The sequence below is a fragment of the Salvelinus alpinus genome, chromosome 8 (genome assembly GCF_045679555.1).
Source record: "Salvelinus alpinus chromosome 8, SLU_Salpinus.1, whole genome shotgun sequence".
NCBI lineage: Eukaryota > Metazoa > Chordata > Actinopteri > Salmoniformes > Salmonidae > Salvelinus > Salvelinus alpinus.
In genome coordinates this window covers 70,645,174-70,661,721 of record NC_092093.1, presented here as the reverse complement: position 1 = coordinate 70,661,721, position 16,548 = coordinate 70,645,174, and the positions used below count along the sequence as shown (strand labels likewise).

Genomic DNA, 16,548 nt, shown 5'->3' with positions numbered 1-16,548 from the left:
CCAAAACACAGCAAGGAGATAAACATAAGAGTTGCCTAGCCAAGGCTTTACTCTCCCTGCAGACATTGGAAAACGTATGGAACATTTGGCATTTTCGTGGGGAAGATATTTCTGTACATGCACTTATAGCCCTACATACATTTTTCATGTGAGCTATTTGATTTATGATAGAGACACTGGAAATACGCTGGGATGTTGATTAACTGCACAATCAGAGCCAGGATTGAATTATGAATGGAACATGTGGGAAAGAATAGACATATTTGTTTAAAAAAAATTCATAGTTGTTGTAGCCTAGCCTTGTGTCTGCATGCATCACTACTTTCTATTCCACCCAACCTCCACCTCGCCATGTTCGGCAGGAGGCAGAAAGAAACTCCATCTATTCCATGCTGCAGGTGTTGCTGCCTGGAGTTGTTGATATAGTCTACAGTATCCTGGCATCTATCTGCTTTGCTTGTTTCTTCCATTTCCTCTTGCAATGTGCGTTTTTCTGCTTACCTTTTACATTTTCGCTCAGTGCCCCACCGACTGAGGTGTTGGATTCTGCAGTCTGCTTGCAGAGAGAGAGCATTTTAAAGAAACACCCCACCACCTTCTCCCGGTACTTTTTTCTACTCCTCCTTGGCGTTTATATCGGGGAAGTTGGATTATATTCGTGAAACAAAGTAGTTTTCGTATGTTTGTATGAGTGTGGTCCAATTATAATTAGGGTGGTTTATAGGTTAGTCCAGTAGTTGTAGGAATGAATGGATGACCAACGTTTGGAGGAGGGCGACAATATCCATTAACTCTTCTTGGTGGGTGCAAAGAGAGAGAGAGAGGGAGAGAGACCAGCCAGTCGCTAGAGAAGAATGGAGAATGCTCCACGAACACTATCTATCGCTTGAGGGAATCGAGGAAGAAAGGATGAGATAAACACAATTCTTCTTCACGTTGCGACTTTTGCTGTCGAACTTGATAGCCGGGGTTTTACGCATCTCAGTCAAAACAATTCGAATTATGCGTTTAGGAGGATGGATACCCACGCGTCATTAGGATTTTTGTTTCCAGATAAAGGGATTGAAGAAAAATAACCAAAGCTGCTTTTTCTCCCTATATCTGTTTCATCGTTAGATTGTAAAGGTGGAGCGATCAGAGAAGGCCGATGACGGACCTATTAATCTGGTCAGTGCATCAGAACCACCAAAAGGTTCTGGAAACGTGTGGATGGAAATCGGGCGAATGTTTAGACTTGCTTTTGGTTTTATATGAAACTGGTGACTAGTAGTTGCGATTTTTCTCTATGGAATTTTCATCTTCTCATTTAAGAAATTATAGTCTAACTGAGGTGAAGATATTTGTCGGCTTATCAATTGTATTTGAATTTTATTTTTGGTATTTCGGTACGCTGTCCATTTCGCAATTCCCTTAAATCTCAATCGTTTCCTCTTGAAGTATTCCTTAATCTAAATGGAATTAGTTGAGCGTGAAGCCCCTTGTGAAAGGTACAGACATGGTACATGGGCACAGGCTCCTTCACGGTAAGTCACCACTTATATTGAACAGACTTTACTGTCTTGCGCCTATACCACAAAACCTTCATTGAGTAGTAGCACAATATTCATGAGTTTATGAATTGACGTACCATTGTGGTTGTCTATAGTTGGCAGTCCACATATAGTGGCAGTTGTGTAACGAATTTGATATCCATGCACTCATACCCCTTCACAATTTCTATAGTATAGCCTACCTTTTCAAACCGCATGTGTAGGCTACTTTTACATAGCATTGCATGCGGATGTGTACATAATGGTATTTAGCCGGAAGATTGCATGTATAACCTACACTTTTTCCATCTGTATGATGAATAGTGCGTAAAAGCCCAGTTATGTGTTGCCTGAGGACTGCTGTATCAAACAGTGTAATAGGTAGATTATGCATGCCTCTTGATTGCGCATCCAATTCTATAAAAAAAGTTCCGAAACTTTAGGGATTTAAATGGTTTCAAAGTAATCTAATTTGAGGTTGGATGTATTTAATAGTAAACTGGATTTTTTTTTTAAACGCCCATATCCTTGTATTTTGATATCTTCAGAGTAGTCCTATTTTACGCTAGGCCGGATATACTACCAAAATGTATTTGTCTCTTGTTGCAGTTGTTGCAAGTCTACTCATACTTGGGTTGTCTGGGGCAACGAAGAAGGAAGCAGGTATAAAGCACTCTATCACTGCATACGGGCAGGTCCAGAATTATTGACACCCCCGATAAAGATGAGCAAAAAAGACAGTATAAAATAAATAATACAAATACTGAGCTATATTGTATTCTCAGCAAAATCTGAAAATTATATCATATTATACTAACACAATTGCTCAGAGAAAGAGATTTTGTTTAGCAAGTAATATTTTTCCTCTCAAAAAGATAGGTGTCAAAATGATTGGCAGCCCTGTTTTCAACACCTCACCTTCCAAGGATAACTGCACTGAGCCTTTTTCTAAAATGTTTTATGAGATTGGAGAGCACATTGGGAGGGATCTTAACATCCTTCCCAATGTGTTCTCTAATCTCATAAAACATTTTAGAAAAGGCTCAGTGCGGTTATCCTAGCAAGGTGAGGTATTGAAAGGTGTTGAAAACAGGGCTGCCAATAATTTTGACTGCTGTCTTTTTGTGAGAAAAAAATTGTTAAACAAAATCTTTCTCTGAGCAATTGCATTAGTATAAAATAATATAATTTTTCGATTTCTTGGAGCATACAATATATCTCAGTATTTGTATGATTTATTTTATACTGTCTTTTTTGTTCATCTTTATCAAAGGTGCCAATCATTTTGGGTCTGTCTGTCTGTCTGTCTGTCTGTCTGTCTGTCTGTCTGTCTGTCTGTCTGTCTGTGTCTCTGTCTGTCTGTCTGTCTGTCTGTCTGTCTGTCTGTCTGTCTGTCTGTCTGTCTGTCTGTCTGTCTGTCTGTCTGTCTGTCTGTCTGTGTCTCTGTCTGTCTGTCTGTCTGTCTGTCTGTCTGTCTGTCTGTCTGTCTGTCTGTCTGTCTGTCTGTCTGTCTGTCTCTGTGTCTGTCTGTCTGTCTGTCTGTCTGTCTGTCTGTCTGTCTGTCTGTCTGTCTGTCTGTCTGTCTGTCTGTCTGTATAATCCACTTCACTCTGCTACTGTTTTTTCAGTGAAAAACAATTCAGGAGTGAAGCCTGCAGGACAATGTGGCACCTGGGTGAAAGAAGGAGACGGGGGATTGTTCACTTCTCCCAACTACCCCAGCAAATACCCCCCAGAAGTAGAGTGTGTTTACATTATTGAAGGTGAATAGCTTTCACAGTAACTAACATCATTATAAAGCCATCTAAGTTTTCTGTTCAGATCATGGGTTGACATTCTTCAAACAAATAAGGAATGTTTCAATAAGGAATACAGACTCTTAAATTGTGTTTCAGGAACCTTGATCTTACAGCATGTAACATATGATAGTGTCCTCACATCTTTATAATCTTAGATCCAGGTGAGAAATTAAAACCATCTGTCTGTTTAACTCCTCGCTGTCTACTTGAGTTCAGGCTTCAGTGAATATGGATGAGCTCAGGTTGCTCTGTGAATGGATGTATCTCTTCATGTTTCAGAGTGAAATCTGGACCAGATATTGAGATATGTGTTCACAGTAATTACTGATGGGATTGGCCAGTTTAGTTGCTGTGCTGCTGATGTTTGTCTGATGATGGTAATGAAATCAGACAACAAGTTGCAATCTCAGTCGTTTTAATTTACGTTCTGGGAGGTTGATATTTGATTAATCAGTGGAGGAGATTAGGTTACTGCCCTAATGATATTAACTAAATGAATACATGAAAGATCATCTCTACAGAGAGACTCTATTACTGGACTGGAGGAACCATACTAGCTGCAATGGTATCATCTGGGTTATGGTTTGAACTGGATTTATAGATGAAATGTGTATGATGGGACAGACTTTTAGCCTGATCCACCATTCAGACCTGACCGAATGTAAGCTTGTGAGATCATTGTCGATCGAGGCCACTGGACATTACCAATAGCCTACTGATAAATAAGATAGAAATATAAGATTCCCTTTCAGTCGGTCACTCAGTATAACATACTATGGGGAGTCAACGACCAATCATATTCACATGAAGAATACTGAAATCACAGCCAACTGGCTAATAGATGCATAGCCTACCCTCAGAAGCCCCACCTTCCTGGCTATAACACCGGGGCTTGCATTAATTTCCTAAATTCTTCGCTCTTCGGCTCGCCTGAAGGAAGAACGTGTCATGCAATTTACAAACTATGAGATTTGACTCCACCTGAGGTGTCTGTTAGTGGGGAGAGAGTATTCGTCCCCCTAGATGTTGTGAGTTTTGGGTCTTGGTATCGGTTTTTGAGTTTGCTAAAAAGCTAACCACTTTCTGCTCTACTTGTGTAGTTAATGCTTCCTTGCTTGGGTAGGATTTGTGTTTGCTTAAAACACAGTACTTTCTGCCCTGCTTGTATAGCCAGTGCTTCCTTGCATGAGTAAGATGGCCAGTGATAAGAGTAAGTAAAGAAATGATAACCATCCAAGTTTGAACCTCTGACCGTGCCCTAGGGAAAATTAAAAATACTCACGGGTGCTGTCCTGCTTGCCTTGGGTGGAAACACACTCAGGAGGCTTTGAGTCAGACCAGTTTGTGTGACCTGTGTCTCCGGCTGTTGGCAAAGGGTCTTCCGGCGAAGCGACCTCGGGAATGGGGTTGTCTGAGGCCGGGAGAGAGCAGCAGCGGTGGTCGGAGATGATAGGTGTGCCATCCCAGAGTGAGGCTCATTCCGGTTTCTTTGGCAGCGTTCAGAGTCCGGATTCCTGGGATGATACACTATCCCTAGATTGCTCTGGAGGGTTTTCAGACTGTGAATGGGACGACATCAGTCTGGAGCAGCCTAAAGCACTGGCTTTGGATTCAGCGGGGGAGAGTGAACCATTGGTGGTTAATGCGCCTTTGATGGAGCTGTGTCGTAGGGCGGCAGATCACCTGGGGGTGGATTGGCCGTGTTCTACCCATTTACATTTACATTTCTACCCCACAGCGGTGTTCCTCCTATCCCTGCAGCTGGGAAGCGTCGCTTACCCCTGTTTAAAGATTTTGCCAGTGAGCTAAAGGCGACCTGTGATTCCCCTCGTTCAGCCAGGAAAGCTAGGTTATGGCGAGTTCATGAATGTAGAGTGTATGGAGGAGGCGGGGCTCGTTTGCACACCGCTGATGCATGGAAAGCTGGTGAGTTACTTAGCGTCAGAGGTTAACAAGAGTGCTAATCCTAGCATTGTGCTTCCAAATAAACATTGCCGGTTCTCGTGGATCAGCTGGACAAAGTGTACCAGCCTGAGGTTGTGGCATCCCGATCATTGAATGTGGTCACAATGCTGCAGATGTATCATATCGATTTGCTGCAGGAGCTGAATAAGACCGTGGAGGCTGGGAAACCAGTTTCAAAGCTTCTTGACGAAATCCGTGCTAAGGCTGATTTTGTGCTGCGTCTGTCCTGCTGTACTATTGTGGCTGTGGGGAAAAGTATAGAGGGCGACAGTTGTGGTTCAGCGCCACCTCTGGTTGATGTTGTCCTGGATTGCTGAGAGGAACATGCGGATATATTTGGATGAGACAGTTTTGCCGACAAGGTCGTTTGGCATGGCTATGGAGTCCTGTCAGGCCCATTTCAAGAGGAAACAAAAGCAGGATGCAGCTCTACAGGTCCTTTTCCAACTAAAATAATTTGCACGAGCGGTTCGGCAGTTCCTGAGGCGTGAAAGAAAAGGTCCAGGCCCTTTCTGGGCATGTTGAGTTGAAGGAGAGCGGGGTGAAACAAGATTCTTCTGTGGCGTGGAAGAAGCAGACCTGGCGTCCCTAGCTGGAGGCCGGGGCAGGGGACGTGTTCTCAGGGCCCTCCTTCTCAAGCATCTACTGTGGCAATAATGCTCCCAAGTGGCTCGGTCAATGGGGGCAAGTTACTGGTTGCCAAAGTCCCTGAACCTGGAGTGAGCCGGGTATCAGAACAGCGGTATCACAATAATACATTGTTTCTACCCAAGGTTCCTTGTGTTCAGGGGTATCAAGTAGAGGTTGACCGATTAATCGGAATGGCCGATTTAATTAGGGTCGATTTCAAGTTTTCACAACAATCGGTAATCAGCATTTTTGGACACCGATTATGGCCGATTACATTGCACTCCACGAGGAGACTGCGTGGCAAGCTGACTACCTGTTATGCGAGTGCAGCAAGGAGCCAAGGTAAGGTGCTAGCTAGAATTAAACTTATCTTATAAAAAACAAACAATCTTAACATAATCACTAGTTAAGTACACATGGTTGATGATATTACTAGTTCATCTAGCTTCTCCTGCGTTGCATATAATCAATGCGGTGCCTGTTAATTTAACATTGAATCACAGCCTACTTTGCCAAACGGGTGATTTAACAAGCGCATTTACGAAAAAAGCACTGTCGTTGCACCAATGTGTACCTAACCATAAACATCAATGCCTTTCTTTAATCAATACACAAGTACATATTTTTAAACCTGCATATTTAGTTAATATTGCCTGCTAACATGAATTTCATTTAACTAGGGAAATTGTGTCATTTCTCTTGCATTCTGTGCAAGCAGAGTCAGGGTATATGCAGCAGTTTTGGCCGCCTGGCTTGTTGCGAACTGTGTGAAGATAATTTCTTCCTGACAAAGACCGTAATTAATTTGCCATTGTACATAATTATGACATAACATTGAAGGTTGTGCAATGTAACAGCAATATTTAGACTTAGGGATGCCACCCGTTAGATGAAATACGGAACGGTTCCGTATTTCACTGAAAGAATAAACGTTTTGTTTTCGAAATGATAGTTTCCGGATTTGACCATATTAATGACCTAAGGCTCGTATTTCTGTGTGTTATTATATTATAATTAAGTCTATGATTTGATAGAGCAGTCTGACTGAGTTGTGGTACTCAGCAGCAGGCTCGTAAGCATTCATTCAAACAGCACTTTCCTGCATTTGCCAGCAGCTCTTCGCTGTGCTTCAAGCATTGCGCTGTTTATGACTTCAAGCCTATCAACTCCCGAGATTAGGCTGGCAAAACTAAAGTACCTATTAGAACATCCAATAGTCAAAGGTATATGAAATACAAATGGTATAGAGAGAAATAGTCCCATAATAACTACAACCTAAAACTTCTTACCTGGGAATATCGAAGACTCATGTTAAAAGGAACCACCAGCTTTCATATGTTCTGAGCAAGGAACTTAAACGTTAGCTTTTTTACATGGCACATATTGCACTTTTAGTTTCTTCGCCAACACTTTGTTTTTGCATTATTTAAACCAAATTGAACATGTTTCATTATTTATTTGAGACTAAATTGATTTTATTGATGTATTATAATAAGTTAAAATAAGTGTTCATTCAGTATTGCTGTAATTGTCATTATTACAAATATATATATAAAAATCGGCCGATTAATCGGTATCGGCTTTTTTTGGTCCTCCAATAATCGGTATTGGTATCGGCGTGGAAAAATAATAATCCCCACATTCTGACGCACAGTTTTCAAGAGTGGCGGATATGAAAACAAGCATGACAATGTTTTTATCCCAGTCCTCAGGGTGGCCCTCTGCCCCTTCAGGAGATAATGAATGGGAGACTGGCAGCATGCTCCGCATGAGCAGTTTCACCATGCGTGATGAGGACAGTGACAAGTGTGCATAGTCTGCAGTTCGCTGTGCCTCCTGCTTTCGTGGTGTCATAACAGTTTCCAAAGTCCGAGCACCTGTCTTGAGAGACAAGATTTCGTCTCTCCTTCAAAAGCAGGCTATTCAGGTGGTCACCATGTCAGAAGCACAGAGTGGTTGGTAATCCGGTACTTCTTAGTTCCCAAGAGCGATTAAAAATTGCATCCCATCCTGGAGTTGCGTGTTTTAAACAAGCATGTCAAGGTTTGCAAGTTCAAAATGCTCACACTTTGCCGGGTCTCATTCTGGACTCGGTTCCGAGTCATGCGGTTTTGTCCCAACAGAGGAGGGTCACATTCCGTCTCTGTCTGGCACGGTTTCAGCTTGGGCATTCGGTGCCTTTTCGCTTGTGCCTGTGGTTATTGGGTCTGATTGCCTGTATGATAGCTGTGGTGTCTCTTCTGTTGATGAGTCTGTTTCAGCACTGGGTGATTGCTATACGTCTGAATGTATTTTGCCACTGCCATCGGTTGCTCAAGGTATCTCGTCGTGCATAAGGGCGTTGACTTCTTGGAGCGACCCGCGACTGCTGTTGCAGGGGGTTCTCATGGGCCAGGTAGTGTCCCGCAGGGTGATCACGACAGATGCGTTCTCTCTCTCTCCTAAACCTGTGGGTGCGGATCTACTTTCCAGGGGGGGTCCTATCGCTACAGAGTGGAGACAGCACCTCTTCGGGGGTTGCCAAAGATATGGGACCGGTTCAGAAGAGCCGACACGCATTTTCGTCTGTTGGGGAGTGTCCGTCAGGGGAGTCTGTTGTTGATTCTGGTGGCTCCCTGTTAGCCCAGACAACCCTGGTTCCCGGAGATCATCTACCTGTTGGACAGGGACCCGTGGATGGTTCTGTGTCATTGGGATCTATTGTCACAGGCATGCAGCTTTTGCTCCCAAGGTTATGCCTATGTCTTACAGGTCCCTGGCTTTCGAGCTGTTCCCTTTCTCACCTCCTTTGTTTGCTTCCGGTGAACAACGTAGGTTGCATGGCTTGTGTCCGGTTCGCACTTTCCGCAGGTATATGGATAGGATGAAGGATATCCGTGTTTGTGACCAGCTTTTTGTCTATTTCGCTAATCGAGCTCATGGTAGGGCGCTTTCGAAGCAGCGTCTTTCTCATTCGATTGTGGAGGCTATATCCCTGGCATATGACAGCAAAGGACAAGAGTTGCCTACCGGTGTGCGTGCTCACTTCACTAGCGGTGTGGTGGCTTCTTGGGTATTATTCAGGGGCATGACAATTGGTGATATCTGTGCTGCAACCAGTTGGCGTTCCCCACATACCTTTGTGAGGTATTATTGCTTGGATGTAACTGCTCCCTGTGGTTACCACAGTTCCCTGTGGGTTTGAGCCTTGGGCTGCCGTGGCAGTGCACGAGTACACAGTTACCAGGTTACTGTAGGTTTCCTGGTTCATCGACTCTGGTCGGTGCTTTGCAGAGTGCGTGTGCGTTTTAACAAGTCACCACAGGTGTTCTGTTGCGGTTCAAAACAACAGAACAGTTCTGACATTTCAAGCTCACAAGGTAAGTATTTTTCTTGGAACAGTGGGGTCTATGGACTTGGGCTGCTGTGGCAGCGTGTCAGTTGCAGCAGCTTCTGGTTCCCTATATAGGGCTCTGACACTTGAGTCCTTATGAGGCTTTGACAGTTCAGGCTTCTCTGCTAAGTATTGGGGGAAAAGGTGGTTTCTGTAACCCCTTTTTGGAGCCGGTGGAACCTGTGTGTGCTTGGGTTAGCGTGGGCATCCTGGTTTGGTACCCTCTGAGCCGGCTTGGGGCGTGATGTATGTTACCCAGTTATATACCCAGTTATACCCAGATGTATGTTATACCCAGTGTAAAAGGGAATGAAAGGGAACGTACAGTTATGAATATAACTACTGTTCCCTGAAAGCGGGAACGAGGTATAACATATTTTGGCCCCGCGCCGTCAAGGGGTTTGGGCTTGTTGAAGATTGGTACTGAATTGAGGAAATGAATGTGAGTCCTGGTGTTATAGCCAGGAAGGCGGGACTTCCGAGGTCGGGCTCGGCATCCATTAGGTGTGATTTGAGTTTTCTTCAGGTGAGTATAATTGGTCGTTGACTCCCCATAGTATGTTATGCCTCGTTCCCTCCTTCAGGGAACAGTTATATTCATAACTGTATGATTTATTTGCTTGGAATACTTGGAAAGTCCTTCACCAATAAATTAATAAAACACAGGGATTCTAGGATTCAGATTTTGTTAGTAGTTCAGTCATCTAAGCCACATAGTAGTTAATTAATTTAAGACAACTTACAGTGAGTATCTATTTCAATTGCATTGCAAAATGACTCAAAATGAGTAAACTCCCAACGGGCATTTACCATAAGAAAGCTTCATCTTAATTGCACGCTGTTTAATTGCACTTCATATGTTCTCCATGTTTTGCCTTATATGCCGTATAGATGTACTGTGTTGTGTAATATGCTACACAGTATGAGCATTATATTTATCTGTATTATCTACTCTCTTTGTCTCCTCCAGCTCCTCCGAGGCTGTGTATCGATCTTTTCTTTGATGAGAGGTATTCTATAGAGCCTTCATGGGAATGTAAATTTGACAACATCGAGGTGCGAGACGGCCCCTTTGGCTTCTCCCCAATAATCGGGCGCTACTGTGGCCAGACCATCCCTCCCTTCATCAGGAGCAGTGGACGGTACCTCTGGATAAAATTTGTTTCTGATGCCGAACTGGAGGCAATTGGATTTTCAGCCAACTACAACTTCACTGCAGGTAACAATCGATACAAAGTATCCACACTACCTTCAGCTAGGCAATCGCAACATGCCCAATTGCAACAGCAGGATAGTGTTGACACTGCAAAGAGGCTAGTTCAGTATCCACAAAGCGTCTCAGGGTAGGAGTGATTTTAGTTCATAATAAATCAGATTATATGGACACATCCTAGATCAGCACTCCTACTCTGAGAAGCTTTGTGGATATGGGCCCAACGCAAACATTGGCTCTCAGAAACCTCATCAACAGTCTGTTCACACCCTCTCTGCTAAGCAACACCATATATTTCCTTAGCACGGTTAAAAAGAAAAATGTTATTGCAACTTCTTTACTATAAGTAATTGAGACCAAAAGCTCACGAGAAGTTTCAAGTGTTTAATACCAAGGATACAGTCAGCTGAGTGCATACATTTAGAAAGCTCATAACACATTTTATACTCTTCCCTTGTAGGCGTCACCTCCCCAGCTATACATTTTATGACCCCAATGAGTTTCCCTCCTTTCCCCTGTTGAATGTCCATGGTCCTCTCTTTGTTTAGCCAGATGTCAGAATCACACTCCGTCCATCTTCTGTTCTGGGCCTGGCCCTGCTCTCTGATCGTAGGCAATTTCTTCTCATCTGATTAGGTCAACCTTTCTAAATTAGTATACACACAGTTTCATGGCCTAAACTCCATTTATACTCACAGTAGTCATTCACTAAACAGGACACAAACAAACTACAGTTTAACTTGAAACATGTTACATTTTGATAGAATCCATCATTCCCCCCTATTAAAGCATAAACCCTTCTTATTGTTTAATATCATTAAACTATCATTCAACTGCCTGCTGTAGACTTTCTTCTTCTTTGGTTTTCTCCAGATCTGAGAGTGTGATAGAAACAGACTTGATAGATAGAGAAGAAAAAAAATACTAGAAAAAGATAAAAATAAATTAACATTAAGTTAAAGCAATCCTAAATTCTACTGATTATCATAAGCATCTATGTAGATACATTTATAAACTAAATCTCTGACCAAAGCTTGAGGAACCCGACCGACACAATCTCCTGCAACCCCTGAACACTATGCCCACTGATATGCTTTTCTGCTACGGTCCACAAAAAGTAGGGCTCTAAATATCCCCATAATGCTTTTTCTCAGTCTTCCATCAAGGGCTACAGGATCACAAGAAATGTTTTTCAGCCAAGTCCTCCTAACTGCGTTCACCTCCTAAAGCTGCCCTAAAGACGTGAGCCGTAGCCTGAATCAATTTCACCTCCTCTTGTGGCAAATCTGCACTATAGATGCGTTTCAGCAACAAAGCTTTTACTATATGGAATCCTAACAATCCCATCAGAGCTACCCCCGTAACTGCCAACACTGCCCATGCCGCATATTCCAACATCCACCTTATTTGATCAATTGTCCAATACCATGCTGTTCCTACAGCACCTTCCACAACCTTAAAAGTCTCTTTTGTTATTACTCCCAATGTAACAGCAGTAAGTATTGTGACCGCTTTAACTCTTTCACTGTCATAACTTTCATCACCGGCTTTACCCGTTAGATCTATGATTGAGTTTATGAGATATTCTCTGCCTTTTCCCAGTCCTCTCCCAACGTTTTCCTGACCAGCTTATCTATTGCCTCCTTATGTTGTGCTACAGTAGGGACTGGCGGGCAATAATTACCATTACTCAGATCTGGATCACATCTCTCATCCCACGGCATACCCATCCCCCACCCCATGTGAAAACCCTATGTGTGACATAGGTTTTAGGGCCTAAAGGTTGTTTTTCCGCAATCCTTCTACAAATTCCTGTTACCGTGTGTTGGTCCCAGTTCTCTGGGAGGTATGTCAATGGATTATCTGCCCTTTGATATGGAGGAGAGAGCAGTGGGGTTGAGAGAGTGTCCAGTTCTACATATCTCTGGGTCACATGCTTCCTGATCGTCCCCTGCAACAGATGGGCTGCCACCACTACTGCAAGGTTTTTCTCTGGGAATACGGCTTCCTGTATACATGGATCTGTGGCAACCCTCTCAATTGTTGTACCCTCATCAGTAAAACCTTCTCCATATGTGGCTATTAAAGTCTGAAATGATACAACTATTTCAGCGACGGTTATGACCGCCCTCCTAGAGTCCTCCATGTTGAGCTTATCCTCATAGTAGTCCTTCCACTCTGCACAGACCACTGTCTTTCCCACACTACGCACTATTCCATGTAACACTCTACACAGTGGAGTGGTATCATTCTCAAATTAGTCTATCACCCATTTTCTTAATTTATAGGCGAGGCATCCCTCCGCCTCTGTCACATTTATTCCTCTATATCCTGTCCCTGTAAAGACTATGGCCTTGGTTTTCGGGACACCAAGGAGAGGGCTTACATGGGTTACCACCACATCCGACACCAACACTCCATAGGAATGTCCTGTACTTTCCCCATTCTGCTGCCACAGACATTGGTGTATATTTGTCTCATGAACTAAAGTAGGGCCTAACCGAGCCTGTAAATAAGCCTTCATCTGCTCATATCCCTCACTTTCCTCAAGCCAATAAGGACTATCTGGTCATTATACTCTCTTCGCATAATATCGTCCAGGGTCTGATTGCCCCAACAAGCTATTTCTCCCCAGGTCCTTGGTCTCTCACTATCTAAAATCTTCCTCGACCATTTCATTCCTGTTGGTGTTGGGTAATACGGAGTGACAGGTATGTAAAACCTCTTGCTCCAATATAATTCCCTCTCTTTCGTTTCTGTAGCTTCTCCTGGCTTGACGTCCTGTGTCGTAGAACTCGCAGAAGTTTTGTCCTCTGCCCACACTAACTTGAAGGTTATTAACTGCTCTTCTTTCAACTGGAGTCTATCGCACACAATGCCAAGTTGAGGGAGGGACGAGAATCTGGTTTAATTCCTCAAACTATCGGTTCCATTGCATTCTTTCCAAATTCCTGTTTGTAGGAGAACCATCCCCTTATCAGAACATCCTACATCTAGGACACTAGATCTATTTTCAAATGGAGCCACCCATATCACCATGCCCTTATGATTAGTTACACTCACGGCTTCCGCAACTTTTGATGTTACTCTCTCCCAATGAACTTGATTATCTTCGTATCGAGCTATCCACTCTATATAAAGTGTTATTTGATCTTCTCCCCTTGGAGTGGTAGCGATTTATAGCAGCCGCCACAAACACTACCCCAACTAAAAATGTCCAAAGGCCCCATGTTACTGCCCTTTTTACAGTGTGATCTACACTCCTTCTTTTCTATCATCACCTCCTCTATCAAAACCTGCTCTAGCCTCTCCATCTTGCTCGGCCTCTCCCAAGTCAGTAGGTATTGGTGCAGCTTCCTTCCCGACACCTTCACTGCTGTGTCAGTCACTAGTAGGTCAGTGTGGGGTCTGGGCCACCTGGGCTGAAAGGTACCCGGTTGATGGACCTTCAAGCACACCTTGTCCCCCAGCTCTAGTGAGTGTGCTTTCCAATCCGGAGGGAGTCTACGGTGGGCCTCTTTCACCTGGGAAGATACACACTGCAACGCATGGGTCATTTCCTGACAATAGAACAACATAGACTCTCCCAGTATGGCCAAATCACTAATTTGTGACGTGAATACCAGCACCCGGTACTCCCATCGGTCTCCCAGTTACCTCTTTATGTGGCATGAGTCCTGTGGTGGCGTTGGAATAGTATCCAACCTAACAAACTCTGAGTCATATGTTCCTTAATCACACTCTTCAGGAGATGTGATGATATTATTATGCAAACTTCCCTTCCGTTGATGTGGCCTCCTGTATACAGGAATTTGGCTTTCCTTTTAAGCATTATACCTTCTTTGACAAACCCCTCATTGAAAGTTGACAATAGTGTCTGAAATGACAACACTATCTCTGCCACTATCACCATGATCTGTGACATTCAATTTACTTCATACTAGTCTCTATATTCTATATTGTGCAGTTAGCTGTCCTCTCCTACGAGCTATATCCTGTAACAATATACATAGAGTGGTACCTCTTCCCAGAGACTCTATTACCAACTTCCTGAATTTATGAGCCACCCCCAGTCACATTCCATTCCGCTCTCCCAACGTTAATGCCAAAGAGCGTAACCACACACTGTTGAAAACATTTTCCAAATTGTCCTATACCCCCTTATCATGCTGTCTACCTCACAGCAGATACCGGATCAGGGAGTTATGTCGCTAACCTCTCGGGAGAAATCCCAACAATACAACATCCCCAATCTGGTGAAATTTGTATGAAAACAAATACAGAAACACTAACCGACATAATAACACTGCCTGTTAAATCAAAGATGAACAACTCAGGCTATTATCAACCAATTAGAATTACAACTCTTGATAACTCTATAAGGAAGTAATTGTATCCAGTAAGGAAATAATTGTATCCAGTAACGTAATGGTAAAATAGACTATACTCTATAATAGACTATACTTAAAAATCCTGTTGTCCATTATTTCTAGTAAGATTGATCAGGCCTCAACACCATTAAGTATTTCCTTTCCCTTTCTTTCCCTGTCCTTCAGAAACCATTTCACACATTTAAAACAGTAACCCATATTCATAGTCAGTAAATTGTGTTTGCGTGCTGGTGTGTGTGTGGTAAACCATATGGTGAAAACGCACACATGGCCAGGCCTTACTTATCTGGGAGCTCATTTTACAGCCTAATCCTTCCAAAGAGAAAGAAAATGACACCCCCTCCTCTGCTTGAAGAGAAAGTGTACATTTCGTTAGCTTTCACTATGCTTCATCTTAATCAGCAACTTATACGTTTTAATTACAAACCAAACTCGATACTGATAAATCCACTGTCCTCCCTCCAATCATTAATCGTTAGTTTTAATCCGCCTCATTGTTTATATGCCCTTCATTTAGCATGCACTACCCTTATACACAGCCACATTTATCTCTCCACCGAGTCCAATGATTCCCTCCCGTAATGACTGGTCTCTCTTCTCCATGATTTTCCATAACCACGGCACAACAACATTTTAAAAAGGTCATTTTAGGTTTGGTAACCCCAACTCTAATTTCTTGTGACCTTCTCCCAATATTAACTCTCATCTAATTCCCCGTGACCCATCCACCCTTTAGTCAATTCTATAAATCTATTTCAGAATAAGACAAAATAAAATGTCTCACGAGATTAGAAACTCCCCAAGGTTTTCTGAGTTTACAAGGAGTATTTTTCTGTTACGATTCTAACTTGTTACCTTTTAGACTACATTGTCTTTGATTCTTGCAAGGATTTTCCAAACCCCAAAATCGTCTCCACTTCCATCCATGTAATATGATCTGTGTATTGTTACTGGACCTATGTTCAAAGACATGGTTAATAGAGCCCAGGCATCGATTAAAAAAGCAGTGAGCGGAGTTAGATTCCTCTCTCAAAGCATCCTGCTCTATTTCATCCACTACCCCGCATTTGCTGTTTTCATAACAGGTTTCAAACCTGCCATAAAAGCAGACGTATAAATTCTATCAATGTACTCACGAACCCAGTCTTTTTGCAGCTGAGTACTAATCTACACATTTTGGGGTTTAAACCTCTCCCGACAGCACACAAAGTATGCTATCAGCTCCTAGCTTCCAGCAATGGTGGCAGGCAGACAGGCTAACGATATTTGTTGCTGTAGTAATATATAACCAGCGGCGTGGAGATTTAGTTTGATAGCTCTAAATCCGAGTTCTCTGTGTTGTTTACGGGGGTACAGGAAGGGGGGTAGCAGAGGAAAGGTGAAGTAGCGTGACAGGCTAATCTGTACTGTCGAACACAATCATCCCAATTACCTCCCTCCGCGTGCCGTGAGAAGCTTTGACTCTCTTCATTTGCATCACCTTCGGGCTGGTTTCCCATTAACTGAGCAGTGGGTGGATTTACCACAACCTTTCGAAACCGAACCATGATTTGAAATCCTCTCTGGTCTCCTATAGGCTGTATGGTGTATACCCTTGGCTGGGTCAGGGTTTAATAAGACTGTCAACTTATTTTGTGTGTTGTCGAGG

General features: G+C 43.1%; 1 protein-coding gene across 3 annotated transcripts in view; it reads left to right on the top strand.

The window, feature by feature from the left end:
• Positions 1-360: 360 nt before the first annotated feature.
• neto1l (neuropilin (NRP) and tolloid (TLL)-like 1, like) overlaps positions 361-16,548 on the top strand; it is a 165,529-nt gene continuing 149,341 nt past the window's right edge. For 2 of the 3 annotated variants that reach the window (XR_011676584.1, XM_071414912.1), the window contains exons 1-4: positions 364-1,523; positions 2,139-2,192; positions 3,158-3,292; positions 10,267-10,515. Coding sequence is in view for 2 of the 3 variants with exons in the window: in XM_071414912.1 (XP_071271013.1) it covers positions 1,496-1,523; positions 2,139-2,192; positions 3,158-3,292; positions 10,267-10,515 (466 nt within the window). In the remaining variant the exon portion in view is untranslated. Of the gene's footprint in view, positions 1,524-2,138; positions 2,193-3,157; positions 3,293-10,266; positions 10,516-16,548 lie in introns of all 3 variants that reach the window. The other variant, XM_071414913.1, reaches the window with a different exon arrangement.